General features: G+C 42.3%; 1 protein-coding gene across 13 annotated transcripts in view; it reads right to left on the minus strand.

Annotated features, from left to right (window-relative positions):
• LOC110538551 (RNA binding protein fox-1 homolog 3) overlaps nt 1–17,215 on the minus strand; it is a 412,967-nt gene that overhangs the window by 41,551 nt on the left and 354,201 nt on the right. For all 13 annotated transcript variants that reach the window (XM_090193724.1, XM_090193727.1, XM_036938643.2 and 10 more), the window contains one exon: nt 13,315–13,566. In XM_090193724.1, the coding sequence (XP_090049850.1) occupies nt 13,315–13,566 (252 nt within the window). The remainder of the gene's footprint in view (nt 1–13,314; nt 13,567–17,215) is intronic.

A 17,215-nucleotide genomic window follows, 5' to 3' on the forward strand; every position in this document is an offset into this window, starting at 1 on the left:
ATCACAATCTCCACTGTAATGGCCCTCATTTATTTGCTTTTATGGCCCATTCGGAGATGGTGACATACATTGTTAACACTGACAGTTGTTTGATTCAAGGTCCCACTTAGTCTCCCCTCCAGCTAACCAGGTAGGGCACATTGGTGACGGAAGGTCTGAAAGCCTTGTGTTCAGTGACGTTCAGTGATGTTTAGTCATGTTCAGAGGTTATCATGTGGAGAAGGGCACAGGAGCCAGTGTAGGGGTGAGCTGGGCTAGCTAGTTCCAGTATCAGACTGGTAGAGCAGTGGAGGGGTGAGCTGGGCTAGCTCCAGTATCAGACTGGTAGAGTAGTGTAGGGGTGAGCTGGGCTAGCTCCAGTATCAGACTGGTAGAGTAGTGGAGGGGTGAGCTGGGCTAGCTAGTTCCAGTATCAGACTGGTAGAGTAGTGTAGGGGTGAGCTGGGCTAGCTAGCTCCAGTATCAGACTGGTAGAGTAGTGTAGGGGTGAGCTGGGCTAGCTAGTTCCAGTATCAGACTGGTAGAGTAGTGTAGGGATGAGCTGGGCTAGCTAGCTCCAGTATCAGACTGGTAGAGTAGTGTAGGGGTGAGCTGGGCTAGCTAGTTCCAGTATCAGGCTGGTAGAGTAGTGTAGGGGTGAGCTGGGCTAGCTAGCTCCAGTATCAGACTGGTAGAGTAGTGGAAGGGTGAGTTGGGCTAGCTAGCTACATTATCAGACTGGTAGAGTAGTGTAGGGGTGAGCTGGGCTAGCTAGTTCCAGTATCAGACTGGTAGAGTAGTGTAGGGGTGAGCTGGGCTAGCTAGCTCCAGTATCAGACTGGTAGAGCAGTGGAAGGGTGAGCTGGGCTAGCTAGCTCCAGTATCAGACTGGTAGAGTAGTGGAAGGGTGAGTTGGGCTAGCTAGCTCCATTATCAGACTGGTAGAGTAGTGTAGGGGTGAGCTGGGCTAGCTAGTTCCAGTATCAGACTGGTAGAGTGGTGTAGGGGTGAGCTGGGCTAGCTAGTTCCAGTATCAGGCTGGTAGAGTAGTGTAGGGGTGAGCTGGGCTAGCTAGCTCCAGTATCAGACTGGTAGAGTAGTGGAAGGGTGAGTTGGGCTAGCTAGCTACATTATCAGACTGGTAGAGTAGTGTAGGGGTGAGCTGGGCTAGCTAGTTCCAGTATCAGACTGGTAGAGTAGTGTAGGGGTGAGCTGGGCTAGCTAGCTCCAGTATCAGACTGGTAGAGCAGTGGAAGGGTGAGCTGGGCTAGCTAGCTCCAGTATCAGACTGGTAGAGTAGTGGAAGGGTGAGTTGGGCTAGCTAGCTCCATTATCAGACTGGTAGAGTAGTGTAGGGGTGAGCTGGGCTAGCTAGTTCCAGTATCAGACTGGTAGAGTGGTGTAGGGGTGAGCTGGGCTAGCTAGCTCCAGTATCAGACTGGTAGAGTAGTTGGTGGGTGAGCTGGGTTAGCTAGCTCCAGTATCAGAGTGGTAGAGTAGTGGAGGGGTGAGCTGGGCTAGCTAGCTCCAGTATCAGACTGGTAGAGTAATGGAAGGGTGAGCTGGGCTAGCTAGCTCCAGTATCAGACTGGTAGAGTAGTGGAGGGGTGAGCTGGGCTAGCTAGCTCCAGTATCAGACTGGTAGAGTATTGGAAGGGTGAGTTGGGCTAGCTAGCTCCAGTATCAGACTGGTAGAGTAGTGTAGGGGTGAGCTGGGCTAGCTAGTTCCAGTATCAGACTGGTAGAGTAGTGTAGGGGTGAGCTGGGCTAGCTAGCTCCAGTATCAGACTGGTAGAGTAGTGGAGGGTGAGCTGGGCTAGCTAGCTCCAGTATCAGACTGGTAGAGCAGTGGAAGGGTGAGCTGGGCTAGCTAGCTCCAGTATCAGACTGGTAGAGTAGTGTAGGGGTGAGCTGGGCTAGCTAGCTCCAGTATCAGACTGGTAGAGTAGTGTAGGGGTGAGCTGGGCTAGCTAGCTCCAGTATCAGACTGGTAGAGCAGTGGAAGGGTGAGCTGGGCTAGCTAGCTCCAGTATCAGACTGGTAGAGTAGTGTAGGGGTGAGCTGGGCTAGCTAGTTCCAGTATCAGACTGGTAGAGTAGTGGAGGGGTGAGCTGGGCTAGCTAGCTCCAGTATCAGACTGGTAGAGTAGTGGAGGGTGAGCTGGGCTAGCTAGCTCCAGTATCAGACTGGTAGAGCAGTGGAAGGGTGAGCTGGGCTAGCTAGCTCCAGTATCAGACTGGTAGAGTAGTGGAAGGGTGAGCTGGCCTAGTTAGTTCCAGTATCAGACTGGTAGAGTAGTGGAGGGGTGAGCTGGGCTAGCTAGCTCCAGTATCAGACTGGTAGAGTAGTGAAAGGGTGAGCTGGGCTAGCTAGCTCCAGTATCAGACTGGTAGAGTAGTGGAAGGGTGAGCTGGCCTAGTTAGTTCCAGTATCAGACTGGTAGAGTAGTGGAGGGGTGAGCTGGGCTAGCTAGCTCCAGTATCAGACTGGTAGGGTAGTGGAGGGTGAGCTGGGCTAGCTAGCTCCAGTATCAGACTGGTAGAGTAGTGGAGGGGTGGAGTGGCGGGTGACAAAGTGAAAAGGGAGGAAGGGGTCATCAGTGTGCCATGTCCTCCTGTGCTAGAGGTTAATAGCCTGAGTAGCCATGTTGGGTACCAGGGTGACACACGGCAGACAGATGCCAGACTACTGTGGAGGGTGACAAGGCACTGGGGACCGCGGGTCAATCTGTTTCATCGGTCACACATGACTCTATCAACCTTTACCGTATGCTACCAGACTGCACAACGACTGACTCACTGTCCTGTCCTCCAGCTTGGCTACTGGCTTCTTATCATGGGGTCCTCTAGCTGTGTGTTAGCAAACCTTCAGATTCACTTTTAGTTCACACACTTCTTCCATACTGACTAGAGGTAAATACGACTGGCACTCATACACCTACAGCTATTTAACCCAGACTCCATCTGTGGATCTTTGTGTTTCTGCCAGTGAGTTTAGTGCCCTTGTCTCTCCATTGCTTCTCCTGAGGGATCATCTGGATCCAGGCTGGTTGGGAGAAGGTGAGATGGTTACAGTGTAAAATAATGACATGTGCATTACCATATGACAGGGGTCTTCAACCTTTTCTTGCCCAGGGATTCCCTCCCAGGCAACCGGCATTACCCATCACACGTTAGCAAAGACATCTTGTCTTATCATCCAGTGAATGTTAATGGAAAGGAAAAGTGATCAACATTTTAAAATGAATACATTTGGTATTTTGACCTCCTCACATTATAATTGTAAGAGGAAGTGTAAACTCTTGTGTGTAAACTTGTTGTGTGTATGTACTGACATGTACTGTATGTGTAACTGATAGATGCACACGCACACACACACACACACACACACACACACACACACACACACACACACACACACACACACACACATGTTCATGTTTTTACACACACACTACATGTTCATGTTTTTACATACACACTACATGTTCATGTTTTTAAACACACACTACATGTTCATGTTTTTACACACACACTACATGTTCATGTTTTTAAACACACACTACATGTTCATGTTTTTAAACACACACCACATGTTCATGTTTTTACACACACACTACATGTTCATGTTTTTACACACACACTACATGTTCATGTTTTTAAATGTATGTAACTTGTAAAGTCTTTTGTTTGTAATGTCTTTTTGATATGTTACCCCAGTAAGACTGGCTGTCGCTGTTAACGTCGGCTAATGGGGATCCTAATAAATCAAATCAATAACTCTAACATAGTCTATCAGTTAGAAAGGTAACTCCAAACTCATTTTCACTAAGAGCAGCTGTTTATCTGGTTAAACAAAGATTAGCCATGTGTTGGTAAAAATGAATGTCCAAGTCAAGAAAGCTTTCCAGCAGCCAGCGGCACTTGCCACACTGGTAGCCTATTCACAGGTGCTGTTTCAGAGCCTATGTCAGATACTCCAATGAGTGTAATTTGCTCAATATTTGAAGAAGTTGAAGAATAATGTTGACATCATTAGAAATATGTTATTCTCATCTGTTCTAGAGTATGTATATAATACAAAATGTGTTTATTCTACTGTTGTTAGCGATATTCATAAAAACATGGGGGGGGGGGGGGGGGGGAATCCACTTAATTAAAAAATATATATTTCCACGGGACCCCCCAGTTGAATAATCTTGCCATAGGAGACCCCGTTCAGTGGCACTTTACCGAACTGGCAGCTGCTGTCACAGTTATGGCGAGGGAGGGAGGCTGATGCAACCCCAGGCGTCACCCGCCGCCTGCCGCTACTGTCCCTGCCAAGCGTAGCTGTCATCTCAGGCGGCGAGTCACCCACCCTGCTTCCTGTTCATTCATTCCTCTAACAGACTCCCTCGCCGTTGTTTGCAAATCACTTTCAAAGTGCTGTGCTCAGCACATTTCCCCTCCTCTCAGTGGCATTACAAGCACATAATTGAAACTATCTGATTGGAACGCCGCCAAGCAGGTAGATTACATCCGATTAAGTGGGGGGGGGGGGGGGGGGATACCGAGTCATCGCTCACAAGAATTATAATGCTTTCCTTTAATGCACCCCCCCCTCCCACCTAATCCTCCATTGTTTGTCTCCTCTTCTCTAAAGAAGCTGTAAACAAATCCCTTCTTCAGTCACCTGAAATAGCAGGGGGTGAGAGAGAGGTAGAGTAGAGCCCCTCCTCCATCCCCCCCCCCCCCCCCCCTGGTCTGCTATTCATATAGATAACACAGACATCCCCTTTAACTGGGTCATATAGAATCTCTAGAATCTCTTGCGAATCGCAAAATCTCTCTGAGATTGTCTGAGTGAGTGTGCATGCTCTTCCATGTGCTTGAACTATATATGTGTCTGCATATGTATAGCCCATGTGTCTGTGTCTGTGTTATCACAAGCTCCCAGAATCCACTTTGGATAGTCCTCATGCAGCTGACACAGACTTTGAAAAATCTGGAATTGAGTGCAGTCCTAACGACACTGCCTTAATTTGTTATCTGAATAAAAAGAATGATAACTCATGAAATCCAAACCCAACCTTGGACTATTTGAATGGCGCTTGCTAGATAACGAGCTCCGCTTTTTTTAAACAGAAGTTGCTGGCAGACCCTTTCTACAGTCCCATTCTCTCTCTCTCTCTGAGGATTTGGAGAAAGTTTGACTGCCTCTTTCTATCCTCAAGTCACCCACTTTCATGTGAGTGTCGTTTGAACATGGGAGTCACACAGCAGGCCCCAGAGGTCTGAGTCTGGACAACAGCACCTCCCTGGAGTAGAGGAGGACTGACTGACTGAAGAGATGAGGAGAGAGAGGAGAGGCAATCCCTCATTAAACACACACTGCCAACCCTCCGCCGGGAATTCACACAGAATCCAAACATTTCATTCTCTTTTCCTCATGACTCTTTTAAAGTCTATAAGTTTTCCGAGACGGCCAGAGTAAAGCACTGAGGAGTGGGAGCCCAGTGAGTGCTGATCTGCTCCCCAATCTGTGTTTCTGCAGGGTGTCCTAATCAAAGACACCCGCGCCCTTCTGTGGCACCCAAAGCAAACAGGCTGGGTCATTAAAGCAGGGGAGCGCAGCGAGGAGCAGCAGTGGCGGTGGGGGGCACAGCGGTGGGGAGTGCTCCCCTACACCAGCGGCCCAAGGGATTAGCCAGCCACTCTGTTTACAGCCCACTGATCTGATCCCTCTCTCCTCACTGGCAGGGTGAGATGGAGAGAGAGAGGGGTAGAGAGAGAAAGAGAGAGTGGGGAAAAGAAAGGGAGGGAAAGGGAGAGGAAGAAAGATAGTGAGCGAGAGGGAGGGAGGGAGCCGTGAAGGAAAGCAGGGCTGCCTCTCATCTCTCCATGGCCACGTCACTTGGCTTTCTTCACAGCGGGTGGACAGATGAAATGAAATATAAAATGGCGAGAGGAGAAGTGAGTGGCGTGGGGGAATGAGAGGCAGCGACACGGCAGGGTTCTGAGCAGGGGAGTGGAACCTCCTGCAAAGTCTCTCCTTACTCTGTGAACACAGTGTATCTCTGTAGCTGCCAATAAGAGTCAGCCATGACGACGGAGTCACACACGTCTTCAAATCAAACATGATTTCATCACAGAGGAATGCAACAGTTATACACATGGCCTTGCTATATCTGTACCTGTATCCTGTACCTGTACCTGTAAATCACAGCTGATTTCTCCACCCATTATCCATAGTGCTTCAGTGCTTCTACGGTTAGGAAAATGGAGTTGTTAACAATGTTTTTTATGGGTGACTTGAATCCCTTAGGGGGGCCGCCTTGACCCCCAGCTGACCTCTCCCAGCAAGTGTTTTCATGTGAGAGGTGGAGAGGAAGAGAGGGAGGAAAGGAAGAAAGGCTGGACTGAAGTCACATTTTCTCCCGCTGGTATTATCAGGAGTTAGAGAGAGGGAGACTTCTGCTAAATCCTCCTCTCTGATCCTCAACCACAGAAAGGGTTAATCCCAGGTTATGGCATATTTTATATATGAAATATATTATGTATACTTTCACTTAATTTAAACCACATGTCAAACTGCCTGGTGGGCTCACATCGCTATAGTGTTTGCTCTGTCCTATTGGTCCAAAGTGTAGGCTGCTGAATATGCTGAACTCAACATATTTAAACCATGACAAAAACTAGCTGTTATATGTAGAATTTTATATATTTAACTACGGAAAGTAGCTGTGTAATATTCAGTATTTGACATATCCAATTATTAAAAAATAACAACATGGTTGAATTCAAGTTGTTTTAACTACATGGAAAAATGGTGATGTAATATGCTGAATTACACATATTTTACTGTGGAGGAATAGCTGCATAGTATGTTGAATTTCTACTATGGTAAAATAGCTGTCAGTATGGTGAATTTGACATATTGTACTATGGTAAAATAGCTGTCAGTATGGTGAATTTGACATATTGTACTATGGTAAAATAGCTGTCAGTATGGTGAATTTGACATATTGTACTATGGTAAAATAGCTGTCAGTATGGTGAATTTGACATATTGTACTATGGTAAAATAGCTGTCAGTTTGGTGAATTTGAAATATTGTACTATGGTAAAATAGCTGTCAGTATGGTGAATTTGACATATTGTACTATGGTAAAATAGCTGTCAGTTTGGTGAATTTGACATATTGTACTATGGTAAAATAGCTGTCAGTATGGTGAATTTGACATATTGTACTATGGTAAAATAGCTGTCAGTATGGTGAATTTGACATATTGTACTATGGTAAAATAGCTGTCAGTATGGTGAATTTGACATATTGTACTATGGTAAAATAGCTGTCAGTATGGTGAATTTGACATATTGTACTATGGTAAAATAGCTGTCAGTATGGTGAATTTTACATATTGTACTATGGTAAAATAGCTGTCAGTATGGTGAATTTGACATATTGTACTATGGTAAAATAGCTGTCAGTATGGTGAATTTGACATATTGTACTATGGTAAAATAGCTGTCAGTATGGTGAATTTGACATATTGTACTATGGTAAAATAGCTGTCAGTTTGGTGAATTTGACATATTGTACTATGGTAAAATAGCTGTCAGTTTGGTGAATTTGACATATTGTACTATGGTAAAATAGCTGTCAGTATGGTGAATTTGACATATTGTACTATGGTAAAATAGCTGTCAGTATGGTGAATTTTACATATTGTACTATGGTAAAATAGCTGTCAGTTTGGTGAATTTGACATATTGTACTATGGTAAAATAGCTGTCAGTATGGTGAATTTGACATATTGTACTATGGTAAAATAGCTGTCAGTATGGTGAATTTGACATATTGTACTATGGTAAAATAGCTGTCAGTTTGGTGAATTTGACATATTGTACTATGGTAAAATAGCTGTCAGTATGGTGAATTTGACATATTGTACTATGGTAAAATAGCTGTCAGTATGGTGAATTTGACATATTGTACTATGGTAAAATAGCTGTCAGTATGGTGAATTTGACATATTGTACTATGGTAAAATAGTTGTCAGTATGGTGAATTTGACATATTGTACTATGGTAAAATAGCTGTCAGTATGGTGAATTTGACATATTGTACTATGGTAAAATAGCTGTCAGTTTGGTGAATTTGACATATTGTACTATGGTAAAATAGCTGTCAGTATGGTGAATTTGACATATTGTACTATGGTAAAATAGTTGTCAGTTTGGTGAATTTGACATATTGTACTATGGTAAAATAGCTGTCAGTATGGTGAATTTGACATATTGTACTATGGTAAAATAGCTGTCAGTATGGTGAATTTGACATATTGTACTATGGTAAAATAGCTGTCAGTATGGTGAATTTGACATATTGTACTATGGTAAAATAGCTGTCAGTTTGGTGAATTTTACATATTGTACTATGGTAAAATAGCTGTCAGTATGGTGAATTTGACATATTGTACTATGGTAAAATAGCTGTCAGTATGGTGAATTTGACATATTGTACTATGGTAAAATAGCTGTCAGTATGGTGAATTTGACATATTGTACTATGGTAAAATAGCTGTCAGTTTGGTGAATTTGACATATTGTACTATGGTAAAATAGCTGTCAGTTTGGTGAATTTGACATATTGTACTATGGTAAAATAGCTGTCAGTATGGTGAATTTGACATATTGTACTATGGTAAAATAGCTGTCAGTATGGTGAATTTTACATATTGTACTATGGTAAAATAGCTGTCAGTTTGGTGAATTTGACATATTGTACTATGGTAAAATAGCTGTCAGTATGGTGAATTTGACATATTGTACTATGGTAAAATAGCTGTCAGTATGGTGAATTTGACATATTGTACTATGGTAAAATAGCTGTCAGTTTGGTGAATTTGACATATTGTACTATGGTAAAATAGCTGTCAGTATGGTGAATTTGACATATTGTACTATGGTAAAATAGCTGTCAGTATGGTGAATTTGACATATTGTACTATGGTAAAATAGCTGTCAGTATGGTGAATTTGACATATTGTACTATGGTAAAATAGTTGTCAGTATGGTGAATTTGACATATTGTACTATGGTAAAATAGCTGTCAGTATGGTGAATTTGACATATTGTACTATGGTAAAATAGCTGTCAGTTTGGTGAATTTGACATATTGTACTATGGTAAAATAGCTGTCAGTATGGTGAATTTGACATATTGTACTATGGTAAAATAGTTGTCAGTTTGGTGAATTTGACATATTGTACTATGGTAAAATAGCTGTCAGTATGGTGAATTTGACATATTGTACTATGGTAAAATAGCTGTCAGTATGGTGAATTTGACATATTGTACTATGGTAAAATAGCTGTCAGTATGGTGAATTTGACATATTGTACTATGGTAAAATAGCTGTCAGTTTGGTGAATTTGACATATTGTACTATGGTAAAATAGCTGTCAGTATGGTGAATTTGACATATTGTACTATGGTAAAATAGCTGTCAGTATGGTGAATTTGACATATTGTACTATGGTAAAATAGCTGTCAGTTTGGTGAATTTGACATATTGTACTATGGTAAAATAGCTGTCAGTATGGTGAATTTGACATATTGTACTATGGTAAAATAGCTGTCAGTATGGTGAATTTGACATATTGTACTATGGTAAAATAGTTGTCAGTATGGTGAATTTGACATATTGTACTATGGTAAAATAGCTGTCAGTATGGTGAATTTGACATATTGTACTATGGTAAAATAGCTGTCAGTTTGGTGAATTTGACATATTGTACTATGGTAAAATAGCTGTCAGTATGGTGAATTTGACATATTGTACTATGGTAAAATAGCTGTCAGTATGGTGAATTTGACATATTGTACTATGGTAAAATAGCTGTCAGTATGGTGAATTTGACATATTGTACTATGGTAAAATAGCTGTCAGTATGGTGAATTTGACATATTGTACTATGGTAAAATAGCTGTCAGTTTGGTGAATTTGACATATTGTACTATGGTAAAATAGCTGTCAGTATGGTGAATTTGACATATTGTACTATGGTAAAATAGTTGTCAGTTTGGTGAATTTGACATATTGTACTATGGTAAAATAGCTGTCAGTATGGTGAATTTGACATATTGTACTATGGTAAAATAGCTGTCAGTATGGTGAATTTGACATATTGTACTATGGTAAAATAGCTGTCAGTATGGTGAATTTGACATATTGTACTATGGTAAAATAGCTGTCAGTTTGGTGAATTTTACATATTGTACTATGGTAAAATAGCTGTCAGTATGGTGAATTTGACATATTGTACTATGGTAAAATAGCTGTCAGTATGGTGAATTTGACATATTGTACTATGGTAAAATAGCTGTCAGTATGGTGAATTTGACATATTGTACTATGGTAAAATAGCTGTCAGTTTGGTGAATTTGACATATTGTACTATGGTAAAATAGCTGTCAGTATGGTGAATTTGACATATTGTACTATGGTAAAATAGTTGTCAGTTTGGTGAATTTGACATATTGTACTATGGTAAAATAGCTGTCAGTATGGTGAATTTGACATATTGTACTATGGTAAAATAGCTGTCAGTATGGTGAATTTGACATATTGTACTATGGTAAAATAGCTGTCAGTATGGTGAATTTGACATATTGTACTATGGTAAAATAGCTGTCAGTTTGGTGAATTTTACATATTGTACTATGGTAAAATAGCTGTCAGTATGGTGAATTTGACATATTGTACTATGGTAAAATAGCTGTCAGTATGGTGAATTTGACATATTGTACTATGGTAAAAAAGCTGTCAGTATGGTGAATTTGACATATTGTACTATGGTAAAATAGCTGTCAGTTTGGTGAATTTGACATATTGTACTATGGTAAAATAGCTGTCAGTTTGGTGAATTTGACATATTGTACTATGGTAAAATAGCTGTCAGTATGGTGAATTTGACATATTGTACTATGGTAAAATAGCTGTCAGTATGGTGAATTTTACATATTGTACTATGGTAAAATAGCTGTCAGTTTGGTGAATTTGACATATTGTACTATGGTAAAATAGCTGTCAGTATGGTGAATTTGACATATTGTACTATGGTAAAATAGCTGTCAGTATGGTGAATTTGACATATTGTACTATGGTAAAATAGCTGTCAGTTTGGTGAATTTGACATATTGTACTATGGTAAAATAGCTGTCAGTATGGTGAATTTGACATATTGTACTATGGTAAAATAGCTGTCAGTATGGTGAATTTGACATATTGTACTATGGTAAAATAGCTGTCAGTATGGTGAATTTGACATATTGTACTATGGTAAAATAGTTGTCAGTATGGTGAATTTGACATATTGTACTATGGTAAAATAGCTGTCAGTATGGTGAATTTGACATATTGTACTATGGTAAAATAGCTGTCAGTTTGGTGAATTTGACATATTGTACTATGGTAAAATAGCTGTCAGTATGGTGAATTTGACATATTGTACTATGGTAAAATAGTTGTCAGTTTGGTGAATTTGACATATTGTACTATGGTAAAATAGCTGTCAGTATGGTGAATTTGACATATTGTACTATGGTAAAATAGCTGTCAGTATGGTGAATTTGACATATTGTACTATGGTAAAATAGCTGTCAGTATGGTGAATTTGACATATTGTACTATGGTAAAATAGCTGTCAGTTTGGTGAATTTGACATATTGTACTATGGTAAAATAGCTGTCAGTATGGTGAATTTGACATATTGTACTATGGTAAAATAGCTGTCAGTATGGTGAATTTGACATATTGTACTATGGTAAAATAGCTGTCAGTTTGGTGAATTTGACATATTGTACTATGGTAAAATAGCTGTCAGTATGGTGAATTTGACATATTGTACTATGGTAAAATAGCTGTCAGTATGGTGAATTTGACATATTGTACTATGGTAAAATAGTTGTCAGTATGGTGAATTTGACATATTGTACTATGGTAAAATAGCTGTCAGTATGGTGAATTTGACATATTGTACTATGGTAAAATAGCTGTCAGTTTGGTGAATTTGACATATTGTACTATGGTAAAATAGCTGTCAGTATGGTGAATTTGACATATTGTACTATGGTAAAATAGCTGTCAGTATGGTGAATTTGACATATTGTACTATGGTAAAATAGCTGTCAGTTTGGTGAATTTGACATATTGTACTATGGTAAAATAGCTGTCAGTATGGTGAATTTGACATATTGTACTATGGTAAAATAGCTGTCAGTATGGTGAATTTGACATATTCTACTATGGTAAAATAGCTGTCAGTATGGTGAATTTGACATATTGTACTATGGTAAAATAGCTGTCAGTATGCTGAATTTGACATATTGTACTATGGTAAAATAGCTGTCAGTTTGGTGAATTTGACATATTGTACTATGGTAAAATAGCTGTCAGTATGGTGAATTTGACATATTGTACTATGGTAAAATAGCTGTCAGTATGGTGAATTTGACATATTGTACTATGGTAAAATAGCTGTCAGTTTGGTGAATTTGACATATTGTACTATGGTAAAATAGCTGTCAGTATGGTGAATTTGACATATTCTACTATGGTAAAATAGCTGTTTGCTGAATTCCCCATATTTAACTCAGAGAAAGTGTCTGTGGATAATCCTGGCTTAGCGGCTGCTCCTCAGGAGGCAGTGCAATATGTTGAGGGACATTCAGAGGTTTATATACATTTACAGCTAATTAGTTAATTTGACCAATTAGGCAGGGCTTTTTGGCTGGCCTAGCCCAGGCCCCTGCAGGCATAGAGTGCAACTTTCCCTCCTCTCCTTTCCACTAACTCCACAACCAAATGGATCAGGGGGAGGGCTTGTCCCCCTTTCACAGAGCCTAAATGATTCATGTGTACAGCATGTTGAATCTCATTGGCGGAAATAAATAAAACCCTTCAGGTTTCCACGTTTTCCAGAGAGCCCGGCTTCTCAAAAATGCACTTTGATTTCGCCACAACGTTTCCAGTTAAGTTCAATCAACTCCAACTCACGCAGAATCAGCTCCACGCTTTGACATCTTCATGTATTTGCTGACATCACAGTCTACTCCTGCACCCTTGTACACTCTGGGTAGTTGTGTGACGTTAACGATGCCTAACCTAACGAGCCGAGGCACAACCTTATGACTGTCATATGTAATATTCCATCCCTTCCTGCTTCCAAGCCTTTATTAACAATCCTACTGGTAATGGTCTTAAGGCTGAGGTTCCTTAAACACCTCCGGTCATCAACCTAATTTAAGATAATGCCAGGTGTGTGTTGTGTTGTTGAGCAGTACTGACCGGTACAGTCGTGTTGGCGGTGATGGCGGGCGTGTTGTTGTCGGTGCCCGGCGGCTCACTGTGCGTCTGTGTGGGGGTGTAGAGGGTCATGGCATGCTCGGGCACCCTGTTCTGCCCGGTGTAGTCCTGCGTGGGGAGGGGGTGGGGTGCCGCAAACTCGGCCGGGATGCCATTCTGTGGGGGAGGCGGGTACTGGGCAGGCGTGTACGGCTGGGCCATGGCTTCTGGGGGGTTGGTGGCCTCTTGGTTACCCTATTAAGACAAAGAGGAGAAGACAGTGTTACATTCATTGTTCCACATCACTTGTGATTAAAGTTACATTGTTAGAACAGCGGAGTACGTTGTTAGTAGTACTAAAGAACAACGCAGCATGAAAGCATGCTGGTTTCCCCTGTGCTTTGGAAGTAGCTGGGGAGATGAAGAGTTGTCCTGCAAACTAAGTATCTCAGGGAAATAGCTATCATATCATATTTCACCCCAGATTAGAGGATTCCTTGATCATTATTAATGAACATAGTTTATGGTGTGTAGAGCACGGCTCTCTGGTGGTGGGGCAGGAGCGAGGAGGAAACTCAATTGCACTCATGGCAAAGCGTAAGAGGAAAGATCAATTAATTGATACAATTTTGATTAGAGCCTTTGATTCAAATGACAGGTTGGTTATAGGAGCAGCCGATTCCTTTCTGTGTTCCACTTTTCTGCTTTGAACACCTACTACCTGCATCTTACGTGATATATCTGTCCTGTCCTCACCCCCTCCCTCACTCATATCCCTTTTTCATTCTGTCCTACTCGTCTTGTTCTGTCTCTGTGCTCCTGAGTGACTTAAGTGACAGATGGCTGGTAGAGACGTGGCAGGCACTTTGCAAACCCTTTCTCTCGTGTGGGCGCTTAAGATGATGAGCTGTTGAATTAATGGACTTTTCTGGCTGGTGCACATTGTTAAGCAAAGCAATGGTAGGACTAGAGGAGAGCATGTCTTATTGTTCTACCACACTGAGCCCTGCTGGAACAAATACCACACCTCTACATTAAAACCCCAACAACTGTGTTTTAAAAAAGGTGAGACAATACCGGCAGAATCCAATAACACATTCCCACCAAATATCCCCAATCAAATTTGAAGATACAGATCACAAGAGCTGAACGCATATCTCCTCCGATAAGAGAAGACAAAGAGGCTTATGGGTAAGGGGAAAAACAATAACAGTAAACAGATAGAGAAGTTTCTGTCTCTTCCAAGCCTTAACTGGCTAGGGACGGAGAGAGGAGAGATAAATGCTTTTTATTCCTTTTTTCTCACTTGTGTGCATTGCTGTTTGGGCTCTATGTTGCAGGCTTCCACAGACAGCCGTAGCTAGTTGGGCTGGAGGAGGAGAGGAGGCATGTGCTTTAATGAGGGAGGGGAGCCGTGCAGCATAGCGCCCAGCGCTGTAAATATTTTGGAAACAATGATACACTGACATGTTGCCAAACAAACCACAGTCCAAGCCAGTCCAAGCCAGTTAAGGAAATGCCTCCATTATCTAAATGAAAAAAGAAAGGCCCTTCAGCGAGAGATGAGGAGGATTGACCAGCTTCAAGAGAGGCCACAGTCTCAAGGCCTGGGCCCTCAACACCTCCGTGACCTCACCTACCCTGCCTACCTAAATCTCTCTCTCCTTACCTCCCCTCTCGCTCCCCCCGTCTCTTTCTTCCCTCCCTCTTCGTGCTGAAACTTTTTAAATCTCTCCCCCTGTGCTCTACTTTTCATCTCCCTCTAGTCATGGTGTTATATAACCCACTTGCATTGCAGGGCATCCTTATTCAAGTCGACTCTTGATGTCGGCAATTTTAAACTTTTAAGCACCCACTTCAAGGAAGGGGGCTGGTTAGCTACCTAAAAACGGAAGCTTCTGATGGCACAGCAGCAGCTGAGACCTTTCACATAGTTTCCCCATGAACCGGTTCAAGTGGTATAACATCAGTCCAGATGACAACAAGGCATGTATGAGAAACAGTTTTCACACCATATGGGAGATCAAGGCTACATTAGAGGATTCTGTTAGACATGGCGAGGCACAGAGCAGAGCACTTGTGTCACGCCTATTGTTCTTGGAGCATAAAACAAGGACATGGAACTGAAACAAAGCCATGTGACACACAACGCTTGGTAACAGCCTGGAGCTGGGAAGGAGAGCGAAAGAGAGAGAGAGAGAGAGAGAGGTAGAGAGAGATGCAGCAACAAAGTGTTGTACTGCACTATACAGCACCACAGCACTGTTTCAAAGGGCAGCAAACCAAAAGCAAGGAGTGGGGGTCTATGGGTGTGAGTAGAGAAGGGGGCTCATTAGTGAAACACAAAGTAACTCTGGCTCTTGTATGATCTTCCCCTTCTCTCTGATGTATGTGACAAACAAGTTATTCAACTGGAAATGAACTAGAAGAGAAAAAAGGGCCCATGCAAATCAGCAGCGTTGGTCCCGCTGTGACCGCACATCCTTTTAGCTGGTGATAATCCACAGTGCCTGATGAAAACCCCCACACCATATCAACCATAAAGCTTCCAGAGGCAGGTTGCAGTTCCCATCTCTCCCATCTCTCACGGCTCTGACGGGGAGATGTTAAGTTATGGCCGGAGAGAAACTGCTCCTAGTCGTTTGTGTGGTGTTATGAGGCCCCGGGCGGCAGGCGGCGTTCGTACACCTGCAGGCGTGTTAACGATGGACGAGCAGGTCCCACCGTGGTAATTCAGCGCCCCCGCACAAGGCCAGACGGTGGGAGTTAGCTAAACCCCTCCTCCATTGACAGGACCAGGGGGAATACAGGAATCCAGACAGAACGCCCAGTCTGTATCGATCTCCTATCTCTCTCTCGCTCACGCTATCTCTTACTCCCACCTCTCTCTCTCTCTCTCTGTCTCTCTCTCCTTTACCCCTCAACCTCTACTACAGAAGAGCACAACAAAAAACACTCTCTTTAATGTTAAGCACTCTCCCAGTGTAAAATTGGATTGAAACCCTTACTTAACAAAATCACTTTTGGTAGCAGGGTTTTTGTTTTTACAGTCAGCATTAGGCAGCCCTGTCTAAGGTGCAGGGGGGCGAGGAGGTTGGGCAGGCCCAAATGGCTTGGACTTCCAGACCTGCTCGTCTAGAGAGAAACACAGGGCAATGGACAGGTGGAGAGTGATGCTACTGTAACTGCTAACTGGTGTTAGCTCTTTTGATGACGGAAGCTCCATTTCATCTCCATGGATACCGTGGGTAGAGTTCTTGGCCAGTGGCCAACAATCTCTCATCCTCTTCAGTAAAGCTGCTGGGAACTTGCTCTCTGAGGTAGGCAAGGCAGAGAAGGGCTGAGCATATACAGTAGCTGGGGAGAACTCATATCAGCAGAGTGGTGTCAGTTCCTGTACTGTGCATGGGAGGTCAGAGGGTAAAGCTAAGGCTAAAGACAGTAGGTGACTAATTGGGTTGCATTGAATCCAGGGGGAAATCACTCAAATGGTAGCCATTGATGGTATCAGCTATGGACGTGTGATGGAGTGGGCAGCGTTATGGCTTTCACTTAGACACACCGAGTCAGCCACTCAGACTTGTGTTTTGTCTTGTTTTTTAGGGGGTGGATCAGCTTTAATTTTGCAGATAGATTGTTGCTTCCATCAATGTAATTGTCTGCATCATTTCCAGTCCCTTATATATTTTTGGGGTAAATATATATACAGTGCAGTAATACAGTATTCGGCCCCCTTGAACTTTGCGACCTTTTGCCACATTTCAGGCTTCAAACATAAAGATATAAAACTGTATTTTTTTGTGAAGAATCAACAACAAGTGGGACACAATCATGAAGTGGAACGACATTTATTGGATATTTCAAACTTTTTTAACAAATCAAAAACTGAAAAATTGGGTGTCCA

Source organism: Oncorhynchus mykiss, chromosome 12, assembly GCF_057628025.1.
Source record: "Oncorhynchus mykiss isolate SJ-2025 chromosome 12, ASM5762802v1, whole genome shotgun sequence".
NCBI classification, from domain to species: Eukaryota; Metazoa; Chordata; class Actinopteri; order Salmoniformes; family Salmonidae; genus Oncorhynchus; species Oncorhynchus mykiss.